The sequence below is a fragment of the Echinops telfairi genome, unplaced genomic scaffold (assembly GCF_000313985.2).
Source record: "Echinops telfairi isolate 266 unplaced genomic scaffold, ASM31398v2 ScPeMD7_443;HRSCAF=831, whole genome shotgun sequence".
Classification (NCBI taxonomy): Eukaryota; Metazoa; Chordata; class Mammalia; order Afrosoricida; family Tenrecidae; genus Echinops; species Echinops telfairi.
The window spans coordinates 8034838-8047442 of NW_022104341.1; the positions used below are offsets into that span (position 1 = coordinate 8034838).

A 12605-nucleotide genomic window follows, 5' to 3' on the forward strand; every position below is an offset into this window, starting at 1 on the left:
TCTGGTATGTGTTACTCAGTCGCCATCTTCCCAGAAGTCCCCATTTTTCTAATATAAAATTTAACCCAAAAATCTGGATGCGTTTTGCAGTCCCTTGGTGATTTTTATTATAAATACTCACCATATGGGAGAATGAGATGTTTGACCTATAATTGGTATTTTACTCTTTTAAGAATACAACCAATGTACTTGAAGCATGAATGTAAATAACTTAGTACCTTAGTCCATATGGCGGCAGTTACCTGTTGGGTTGTTACCCACAAAGTCAGCAGTTCGAAAACACCAGCTGCTCCAAGGGAGAAAGACAAGGCTTTCCATTCTTAGGAATAGTTACAGTCTCAGAAATACAGAGGGGAAGTTCGAACTTTGTCCTATAGGTCACTATTTGACTTTATGGCATTGGAGTTTTTGGTTTGTTTTTTTAGTGAGTTTAGTCTGTGTTGGCAATAACAATCTCTCTCATCTGGTTGTTTGTTTGTTTTTTTTTTTTGGCAGAAAATTTTTAATGCTGGAGATGTCAACAAAGATGGGATGCTGGATTTTGAAGAATTTATGAAATATCTTAAAGACCATGAGAAACAAATGAAACTGGCATTTAAGAGTCTGGACAAAAATAATGATGGTGTGTGCTTTTCTTATCTCTATCACCAGCTACAAAGAAGCAGTTTGCGTGCCTCCAAGAGTCTCAGATGATACGTATTTAATCAATCTCTGCTTAGATGATAACGCTTACTTTTTCTAATACTGATTCTTCTTAGTAATGTGAATTTTATTTAGAGTTCATACTTTTTAGTGAAGAAAATTTATAGATGGCTTTGCCTACCAAATTAAAAGGTTCAGGTGGGTTATAATTAGCAGGATTTGCCAAATGAACTTCAAATCATTTTGATCGAAATTATCTCTAAACTAGGATGATACACTCTTCCATTTCAAATGATTCTACTCCATTTCATTCTTCCAAACACAATTACAAGTTAATTGACATTTAGAAAATTTTTCATGCCTACAAAGGATTTGCTTTTGAAAAGTGCCCTAACTAAAGGTGACTGAACCCCCAACCCCCAATCACCAGGTCTTTCTCCCATGAAGCCCCAAAGAAAAATAAGCTACAGATGGGGATTTTTAATAAAACATTAACCACTAAATTTTAGATTGACTTCAAACTTTGCATTAAAAATAATTACTTTTCCTTGCCCTGGTTGAGTAGTGATTATGGGTTAGGCTGTCCTTTGAAAGATCTGCAATTTGAAACCACAGCCGTTCCTCAGGAGAAAGATGGGGCTTTCTACTGCCATAAACAGAAACCCACAGAGCAGTTTTCACACTGTCCGATAGGGTCCCTATGAGGTCGACATGACGGAGACAGTGGTTGAGTGCATGCTCTTTGGACAAGAGAGATTTACTTCTGCCTAAATAAAGGCATGAATAGTATATATTCTAAAATTCAAAATAGCATCTTCCAGATTATTTTATACTTAATGCTAAAAAATAAAATCACTGCCACTGAGTTGCTTACAGCTCACAGCAAGCTTATAGGACAGCGTAGATCGACCCTGTGGGTTTCCAAGTCTATAACTACTTATAGGAGTAGAAAATCTCATCATTCTTTTCCTGGAGTAGCTGGTGGTTTTGAACTGCTGATCTTGTGGTTAGCAGATCAATGTTTAACCACTATGGCACCAGGCTCCCTTTACACTAGATAGAATTATTTTTAAGAAGATACTCTCTATCATTATATATAAATACATACATATGTACATGCCTGTATTTAGACCTATATAAATGTCTTTTGCCTCCTAGTTCTTTCCTCTATTTCCTTTTACTTTCCTCTTGTCCCACTATCATGTTCGGCCTTCATTTGGGTATCAGTAATTCCTTGCAGTTACATTTCCCTTGATTAAACCCCACCAGGCATCCTATGCCCTTCTCTCCATTGATTTTAGTTCACTAGGAAATAGATTTATGTACATATATTTATATGTTAAGTATTGGGATAGCAGATGGACATTGGGCCTCAACTCAAGTACTCCCCCAACATAAGAACACTTTGTTCTAATAATCCGACATTCTGTGATGATCAATTTTCTGACATGATCGCTGAAGACAAAATCGATGCATAAGCAAATGTGGTGAAGAAAGCTGATAGTGTCCAGCTATTAAAAGATACAGCATCTGAAGTCTTAAAGGCTTGAAGATAAACAAGTGGCCATCTAGTTGAGAAGCAACAAAGCCCACATGGAAGAAGCACACCAGCCTGTGTGATCATGAGGTGTCAATGGGATCAGGTATCATGCATCAAAGAAGACCCAGAGCAAAAAAATCATATTAATGTGAATGGGTGAGGGAGTGGAGTGGAGACCCAAAACCCATTTGTAGACAGTTGGACATCCCCATTACAGAAGCGTCACAGGGAAGAGACGAGTCAGTCAGGGTGCCGTTTAGCACTAATGAAACATATAACTTTCCTCTAGTTCTTTAATGCTTCCTTCTCCGCACTATCATGACTTCAATTCTGCCTTACAAATCTGATTAGACTAGAATTTGTACACTGCTACAGATAAGAGCTAGAAACACAGGGAATCCAGGACAGGTAAACCCCTCAGGACCAATAATGAGAGTAGCAATACCAGGAGGGTAAGGAGAAAGTTGGGGGAGAAAGGGGATATTGATCACAATGATCTACCTATAACCTCTTCCTAGGGGGATGGACAACAGAAAAGTGGGTGAAGGGAGGCAGCAGTTGGTGTAAGATGGGGGGGATTATAAATTTAAAAATTATCAGGTGTTCATGAGGGAGGGAGGGTGGGGAAGGTGGAAGTGAGCTGATATCAATGGCTCAAGTAGAAAGAAAATGCTTTGAAAATGATGGCTACATGTGTACAAATGTGCTTGACACAATGGATGCATTTATGGATTTATTATAAGAGCTATAAGAACCCCCAATAAAATGATTTAAAAAAAAAAGAATGAATAGCTATGTGATAAAACTATTAAAAAAATGAAAGAAAAGGTTTATCATGATGTTGTGATATATAGGGAACAGAAATGGGCCCATACTATGTAAGAGAGTAAGGTACTGGCAACATTCTATTGTTTAGCTAGTGGGTGCTATAGTAGTTGAGTTTATAAGTTTTTATTAAATTGTACATTTTTACCTTATGTTTTATATTTCTATTCTGCACTTTAAATGTTTTAAAAATAACACACACATCAATTTAAGTACAACAGGAAAATTTCCAAAAAAAAAAAAAAAGAAGAAGAAATAGTTTGGTCCTGAAAATGACATCTAAGCATCTGAATATGTACATTCTAGCTGGGATTAATATTTCCCCTACTTAGATTAATAGCCAGCAGTCAGAGGTCCAGTTGTATAACAAATACACAAAAGGACCCCTAGGGAGTGTCATGAAGACCTCATCACCGGGGAATGCATTTAAATACATGTAGCCTCTAAATCCCACTCTAGTTAAGGTGTTACAGCCATTCATTCCACTCACAGACATCCTAATTAAGACACAAGTTAAACAAAGTGAGAAGAAATTTGATTTCTATCAGGAATCAGCAACCTTTTCCTATAAAAGGCTAGATAGTCAATATTTTAACTTTATTGGCCATGCATTTGCTATTGCAATACTCATCTCCCCAGTTGTAGTTGATTTAAAAATGTGCAAATGAATGGACATAGCTGTGTTCCAATAAAACTTTATTTACAAAAACAGGCAGTGGGTCTGTTTTGGCTTCGAGATGGTGTTTCCTGGTCTCTGGTTTCTACTGACTATGAACTGTAGTTGGAGTCAAAGCAAGTTTCTTTAAACAAATAACCAAATCCTTTGACTGGCTTTGGTGAGCTTTCCGTGATCCCTCAAGCTGGGAAAGCTGAAACTGTGGTAGAAATTTGTACTATTGGGACACTTGTTGTCTTTGATAAGCTTTCTATTGTTGCCACAGTTAGGTGCCCCTGAGCCCATTTCTGCTCATAGTGACCTCAGGTGTTACAGAGTGGAACGGTGCCATCTGGTTTTCTAGGCTGGGGTCTTGACAAGAGCAGATCTTCAAGTCCTTCTCCCATGAAGCCGCTCATGGCTCTAAAGCACCAGCTTCTTGGCTAGCGGTTGAACACTTTTAACTCGAGAGTCATCGGGTCTCCTCGTTGTTGTTTCTGAGTTGCCTTCAAGTAGGTTCTGACTCAGAGCAACTTCATGCCCAACGAATGAAACCCTGTCCAGTCCTGCGCCATCCTCACAACTGTTCTGCTGTTTGAGTCCATCGATGCAGCCACTCTGTCTGTCCACTTAGAGAGGGCCATCCTCATTTTTGCTTCCCCTCTCCTTTACCAAGCGTGATGTCCTTCTCCAGGAACTGATTTCTCCTGACAATAAGTTCAAAATATGTAAGACAAAGTCTTGTCATCCTTGCCTCTAAGGAACATTCTGGCTGTACTTGCATATAAAATAATCCTGCACCGGCTTGCCAGATGAGGCCATTGAGAATACTATGGCTTGGGTCCGGTGCACTGTAGTCTTCCTATTACACGTCCCCATCTCTAACCTTAGCTTCAGTCTCCTTGCAAGAGCTAGTGCTTAGAAACAAGTTTTTTGCTTCCATACAGACTTGCCTCCCCCCGCGCCCCCCCTCCCAGGCCCTCTATGGTTTGTATCTTTATGGAGTTTGGGTGGACAGGAACTAGGAAGCGGGGCCACTTCAGGACCATCTGCCACATAGTTTGTCAGTCTTCCTCAGCAAAACGCGTGTGCACATTTGTGTCTATTTCAGAAAACTCCAAATGAACAAGAAGAAATAAGTAGAGGATAAATTTTAGTGAAAAAAATGTATAGTAGATGCAACCAACATCCTCTTAATTTATCTTCTTTACGTATTTTAGCACAATTCCCCATTGTGGGCTCATATTTTTATTGATCCTCTTTACTTAAAGCAAAGCATGCATGTCTTGAGTGCCATTCTAATGGAGAATATTTAGAGTTGTGTTTCAAGAATGTCCTGGTTAACAGATGAGTGCCGCTAACTTGGTTCACATTCTCACGCTACTCCTTCCCTTTCCTGAGAAAGAGTCTCTCCAAATCCTGATATTCCTTCAGGTCCTTCTTTTAAATGAAGACTTTCCTTTCACTAAAACCTGGCAATGGTTTTTCATTTCCTGGAGAGCTTTGCCCCTAGTACAGGTTTGTCACCAAACCCTCTCACCTTGTTTTATGTAGGTCAGTTTTAGAATCCCCATAAATCTATGAGTGACTTAAAGGAAATACAATTATTACTTGCGTATGTTTTCTTATAGTTTTTCTCTCTTTGACCTCTGGTTCTTTCTGTCTGCCTGTAAGGTTGTCTGGTCTCCCTTATCCTCTTCCACTGACCTTCTGTCATAGCTCTCGTTGCCAAATTTCTCAGATGAATTGTCCATACTTTTCAGCTCCATGTCCTCATTTGCTACTTCTCCTTAACCCAGTGCAATATGACTTTATAAAATATGTCTATTAATACATGCAAATATCTAGTTAATATGTATTTAAAAAATATATGTTTATTTTTGGAAATTAATAAACCCTAGTTTAATTGAAGTTCCATCAGAGTCAAAGGATCTCGATTGGAATCTTAATTCTGCTGGTGCTTGATCATGTTACTTGATAAGGCCAACTGAAAATCTCTCACTTTTTTTTCTCAAAAGGTTATATTGGTATTTACCTACAAGGTTGCTGTAATTATTAAATGAATAATGTGTGTGTATGTCCCTGTTTGGTGTACTTTTTAACTGCTGACCACTGATGTTGGACTATGTGCCAAAACAAATCCATAACTCACTTAATAACATAATTTTGCCTTCATCGGTTCATCACTTTCTCTTATACAATGAGAGGGTTAAGACCCCTGGCTTTCAGGTCCGTATCAGTTCTGAGTCTGAGTTCGTGCTCTTCTCATCTTTTTAAAGGGAACATTGATGCTTCAGAAATTGTCCAGAGTCTCCAGACACTGGGTGTAACTATTTCTGAAAAGCAAGCAGAGTTGATTCTTCAAAGGTAAGAGTGTCATTGTACTGACAGTTGTCTTGTGATTTTGGTTGTCATGTCTTGCATTTGAGATGAATGTTTGTAACTGTGGCTTCAAAACAGCTCCCTACAGCTCACAGTTCCCCAATGTGTCCATCCACCAGCTTTCTTTCTTTCTTCCTCTCCATTTTCTATGTGCACGTGCATCAAGTGTGTGGTTGTTCCTGAGTGTCTTCGAGTTCATTTTGCCTCATAGCGACCTTAAGTAACAGAATAGAGCTTCTCAGCAGAGTGTCCTAGGCTGTAATCTTTATAGAAGGAGATCTGGGGGCACAGTGGGTAGTTAGGGTTGACTAGAGAAACAAATCCAGGGACACTCATATATGTATAAGAAAGAGCTTTATATCAAACAGTAATCATATATTAAGGAAACATCCCAGCCCAGTACAGATCAAATTCATAGGTCCGACAGTAGCCCATATGTCTGATACCAGTCTATAAATTCCTCTTCAGACTCACGCAGCATATGCAATGATACTGAATGCAGTGAGATCACAGGCCAATGGTGGAGCCAGTGTCAGTGGAAGAATCTCAGTCCTGGTGTGGGTCTCCACATGGCTCCTCCAGCTTCAGGGCTCTAGCTGTCATCCACGTGGCTCCATATAGCTTGTCAGCTGGAATGTGAAGGAGAGAGAGAGAGAGAGAGAGAGAAAACGTCCTGCCTCTAGGAAGGAAGAGAGGAAAAAAAACCTCCAGAATCCTCATGAAAAGGCCATGCCTACAAAGAGGCATCAATCAGGCTGTGACCTGATTGACAGGCTAGACTCCACCCTTATAACCTATTTAATGAGTTGGCATGAAATTAGATAATTACTATAGTGGGTTATATATTGAGCTGCTGATCACCAGGTCAGTAATTCCAATCCATCAGCCAAGGAATGTGAATCCAAGAGTCCTTTTGAAGGGGCAAAGATAAGACTTTCTGCACCCATAAAGATTCCTAGCCTTCTACACTGTTCAGACTAAGTTAGGAGGAATTAGCCACTGAAAACCATATGTAAAACTTGGAAACATTGCTAGATACTGAAGGATTCATAAATGGAAGCAGAACACTGCGAGAAATAGTGCTATAGTATGATCTCTGAGGTTAGAAGTCCCTCAGAATATGACCGAGGAAGAGCTGTCTTCTTAAAAGCAATGAAGAGGAATGCCGTTGCATTCATTGTCAAAATAAACATTTCAAGATATATCCTAAAGTACAGTGTTGTCTGTGATGGGCTCATATCTATTCTCATTTAAGGAAATCCAATCATTACAACTATTATTTAAACTTATGCACCAACCACTAAAGCTAGTGGTGAAGAAATTAAAGGACTCTACCAGAATCTTCAGTCTGAAGTTGATCAAATTATCAAGATGCATTGATAATTATTGGTGGTCAGAATGTAAAAACTTGAAACAAAGAGGAAGGAGCAGTATTTGCAAAATATGGTCTTGGTGACAGGAACTAAGCTTGAGATCTCAAGAAAGAATTTTGCAAGACTGACAACTTGTTCATAGCAAAGGTTTTCAACAACAGAAGAGGTGACTATATACATGCACATTTTCAGTTGGAATTAAAAAAAAATCAAATTCGTTATCTGTGGAAACCAGGCCAGGGGCTGGCTGTGGAACAGACCACCAATTGCTCACATGTAATTTCAGGTTGAAGCTGAAGCAAATTTAGTTAAGTTCATGAGAGCAAAAATATGATCTTGAGTATACCCCACCTGGATTTGGAGAGCATCTCAAGAACAAATTTGGTGCATTGAGCATTAATGGCAGAAGACCTGAGGAGCGGTGGGATGACATCATGAACATGTCCAAGAACTGAGCCGAAAGTTTCAAAGAGCAGCTTGAGAAGACAAAGTGACCTATTATAATGGAATGTACAAAGACCCAGAGTTAGGAAACCACAAAGGAAGAAGACACTCAGAACACCTTAAACTTAAAAATAAACCAAACCTGAAGTAAAACAGTTAAGCCTGCCTTGCAATATTGGAATTTTCTATAGGCAAAATATTGAATGCTGCAGGAAGCATCAAAAGACAGTGGAAAGAATACACAGATTCACTGTACCAAAAAGAACTAGTAGACATTCCACCATTTCAGGTGGTAGAATTTGAGCAAGAACCAATTGTGCTAAAGGAAGAAGTTCAAGAGGGGCTAAATGCATTAGCCAAAAATCAGGCTCCTGGAATTGGTGGAATAGCAACTGAAATGTTTCAACAATCTGATGAAACACTGGAAGCACTCACTCATCTATGCCAGGGAATTTGGAAGACAGCTACTTGGCAAACTCTCTGGAAGAGATCCATATTTGTGCTAATTCCAAAGAAAGGTGACCCAACAGAATGACATCACATACCAGAAAATTCTTGCTGAATATCATTCAAAAAAGGTTGCAGCAGTACATTGACAGGGAGCTGCCAAAAATTCAGAGCAGATTCAGAAGAGGACATGGAACAAGGGATATCATTGTTGATGTCACAGAGAATATCAGAAAAGTATTTACTTGTGGCTTAATAGACTCTGGATAACTTTGAGAAGAATGGGAACTCCTGAGCACTTCATTGTGATCACGCAGAACTTGTACATGAATCAACAGGCAGTTATGCAAACAGAACAAAGGTATGCTGCTTGGTTTAAAACAAGGAATGGGGGGGGGGCGGAAGGAAAGCTAAGCAAATAATTAGAGAAGGTGGCTAATCTGAAGAGGAATGCAGTGGCAGGATTGGAGGAAGGTGCGGATAACACAACCTTGCTTGCTGAAAGTGAGGAGGACTTGAAGCACTTGCTGATGAAGATCAAGGATTGCAGCCTTTCATATAGATTACAACTCAATATAAAGAACATCAAAATCCTCCTAACTGTATCAATTGCTAACATCATGATAAAAGGAGAAAAGGTTGACATCATCAAGAATTTTGTCTTATTCGGATGCACAATCAATGCTCTCGGAAGCTGCACAAAACCTCTTTAACGTGTTGAAAAACAAGGGTATTGCCTGACCCTAGGCATGGAATTTCAATGGCCTCATATGCACGTGAAAGTTGAACAGTGAATAAGCAAGACCAGAGGACTTAATGCATTGGGATGAAGGTCCTGGTGAGGAATGTTGAAAGGACCACCCACTGCCAGAAGAGTCACCAGATCTGCCTTGCAAGAAGTACAGCCAGAATGCTCCTTAGATGCAAGGACGGCTAGTCATGTGTTTCGCACATGCTGTCAGGAGAGACCAGTCACTGGAGAAGGACATCCTGCGTGGTCGACTAGAGGAGCAGAAAAAGGAGGAAGGCCCCTGACAAGATGGATCGACACAGAGGCTACGACGATGGGCTCAAACATAAGAACAATTGTGAGGACGGCACAGGAGCTGGCCGGGTTTCATTCTGTTGTACACAGGGTCACTGTGCATCGGGACTGACTGGATGGCACCTGACTACAACAACAACTCTACTCTATAGGGTCTCTATGAGTTGGAATGTGTTTAACGGCAGCGGGTTTGTTTTATTGGTTTAATCTTTACAGGAGCATATTGCTAGGTCTTTTTTCCTGCAGAGCTGCTGGGTGGGTTTGAACTGTTGACTTTCATTCTCTGTTGAGTACTTAACCATTAATGCCACCAGGACTCTTTTATTAAAGTGTAGGAATGGGAAATGTATGTTCATATAGGATGCTTTCTTGTTGGGTTATAAGGAGGGGTGGGATGGCAATAGGCATTCAGTACATATGTCGGTAAGGAGTTAAGAGTTTGGCATTGCCCTTTCCTCTTCATTTGGTTTTGAATGGGACAGTAGAACACATTGTTTCAGGATAAGGAGTCTGGTAGATTCATCACATTATTTCACCTGCATGCCTGACTAGTTAGGAGGGCAATTCCTGAGCTCTTGGGCTAACAGATAAGTAATTTGAACTTCATTGCCCTGGGCAATCCATCAATATATATTAAGTGAAGCAGACCTTTATATATTTATGGTTGCATTACACTTTTCTTTTACCGGATACAGCAATAATCTCTGAAGTTCAGGTGCCTTGAAACAATTCCTTTGCTAAAAGACTACAGGGACCAATTTTTATGAAACTAAAACAAAAAATGTGCGCAGTTATATTAGTATTCTCGTGAATGTTTTCTTCTAAAAAGCTTGAATGGCTGTGCTGTTTTATCTCTTTTTGTATCTGTTTTAGGAAGCCCTGGTAGGGCAGTGGGGAAAGCACTCTAACTGTAAGCTGAGACAGTCTGCTTCTGTAAGGCATTACAGCCTTCGAAACCCAGGGGGTGGTCCACTCTGTTCTGGAAGGTCTCTATGACTTGTGTTAGCCCTGGATGAGAAAGGTTTCCTGAGGAAATGAACGGCTAAAACATGAAAGGAGATAAACACATTCTGACAGTGGGATTTGGAACATGTGATATTCTGCTTGTGCAGTCATGATCTTTCTATAAAGTGTGAAAGATTTTGTGTACAGTGAACCCTCGTTTATCGCGGTTAATCGGTTCTAGACCCTACCGTGATAAATGAAATTCCGCGAAGTAGGATTCCTTATTTGTAAATCAAATATTTTCATAGTTAGAGCATAGAGGACATGCAAAAACACCCTTTAGTCACCATTACATTCGTATTACCCAATTTATTAAACGAAAAAGGGAAAATACAGTAAAACATTTTGGACGTTACAATTATCATTTATTATTTATTATATTATTTATGGCATCAAGCATGTACAGTATGAGCCAATCAGTGGCAGTAATGACAGAGCATGCGCTGTTACGCAAAAACCGCGATAGAGTGAAGACGCGGAAGTCGAAGCGCGAAGTGGCGAGGGTTCACTGTAATTCTAAAGCATAAATCATATTCCTATATAACTTTAGACAAAAAGCAAATCCCAAGCTGAAATGTAGTGATATACCATGCGATAGAAGTTTAAAAGTTGCTACACACACACACACACACACACACACACACACTTTATACTTGTATTGTGATATAATTCCCAAACCCTAAAATTCAATCTTTTAAAATGTATAGTTAAGTAGTGTTTGGTATATTTACAAAGCTGTGAAACCAATACCATTTTCTAATTTCAGAAAATGTTCAAAACTCAAAAAATAACCCCATACTCATTAGCAGTCACTCTTTAATTCTCCGTTATTTGCTAAGTGCCAATTTCTTTCAGTCCTACTATGGACATTTAATAGAAACAAAATTATATCTGGCTTTTGCAATTACCATGATGATTTTAATGTTTATCCATATTGTAGCATCTATCAGATCTAAATATTTCTTTCTTTTTATCTGATTAATATTCCATTTTATGTATCTGTTCTGGGAGCCCTGGTAGTATGGTGGTTATATCATACAGTTGAGTAGATACGGACACACACACACCACACACACACACACACACACACACACACACACACGGGTGCGCGCACAGCTTCTAAAAGTTTGTCGGAAATGGAATGAAAAGACAATGGAATTTTCTATGAATATTTTTACCTCATCCTATACCACATTTTGTCAATTTGTCATTTGATAGATGTTTAAGTTGTTTCTACTTTTTGACCATTATGGAAAATGCTTCTGTGAACATTTGTGTCCAAGATTTTATATGAGCAAATATTTTTATTTCTCTTAACTATATACTTAGGAGTACAATTGCTGGGTTTTATGGCAACTCTACATTTAACATTTTGAATAAATTGCCTAAATGTTTTGCAAAGTGGCTTCACCATTTTACACTCCTAATAATCACATGTACGAGAATTCCAAGAAGCAATTGCTGACCAGAACAACATGGCTTAAAACCAGAGAAGATGTATGTCGGGGTTGTCTCTTTTCACTGTGCTTACTCAATTTGTATGCCGAGAAAATGACTTGGAAAGCTGGACTATCTGAAGAAGAATGTGGCATCAAGATTGGAGGATATGCAGATGACAGAACCTTGCTTGCTGAAAGCGAGGAGGACTTGAATCACTTTCTAATGGCGATCAAGGAGTGTAGCCTACAGTATGGATTAGGCTTCAACATAAGGAAAACATTAACTCTCGTACCTGAATCCATATGCAACATTATGGTGAATGGAGAAAAGATGGAAGCTGTCAAGGATTTCATTTCACTTGGATGCACAATGGAAATAACAATTAAGAAACCAAACAACAAATCACATTGGGCAAATCTGCTGCAAATACCTCTTTAACATGTCAAAAAGCAAAGATGTCACCAAGTGGTACCTGACCCTAATTTTCAATGGTCTACTAAAGCATGTGGAACCGGGACAATGAAGAAAGAAAACCAAAGAAGAATCAGTACATTTGGGTTATGGCCTTGGTGATGAATATTAAATCTGATAAATACATGTGGGGTTAATTGAAAGGTGGAGAGATAAATGGTTCTGTGAGCCTCACCTTTCTAGTTCTCAGATCTCTTGCTTTGTGATGGCCGGACCAGGGTGCAGCTGCCTTAGCCAGTTTCCTGCTTCAGCTGGCAAGGCTCACTTCTTGCAAGACATCCCTGAGGAGAAGCCACATGGACCTACCCTGATGCAGCCCTGGGTGCTGGAGCAGCC

At 39.4% G+C, this 12605-nt stretch overlaps 1 protein-coding gene across 1 annotated transcript in view; it reads left to right on the top strand.

Annotated features, from left to right (window-relative positions):
* LOC101638545 (calcium-binding mitochondrial carrier protein SCaMC-1) overlaps window positions 1-12605 on the top strand; it is a 128643-nt gene that overhangs the window by 16808 nt on the left and 99230 nt on the right. Inside the window, exons 2-3 of the mRNA XM_045292122.1 lie at window positions 496-622; window positions 5942-6029. Of these exons, the coding sequence (XP_045148057.1) occupies window positions 496-622; window positions 5942-6029 (215 nt within the window). The remainder of the gene's footprint in view (window positions 1-495; window positions 623-5941; window positions 6030-12605) is intronic.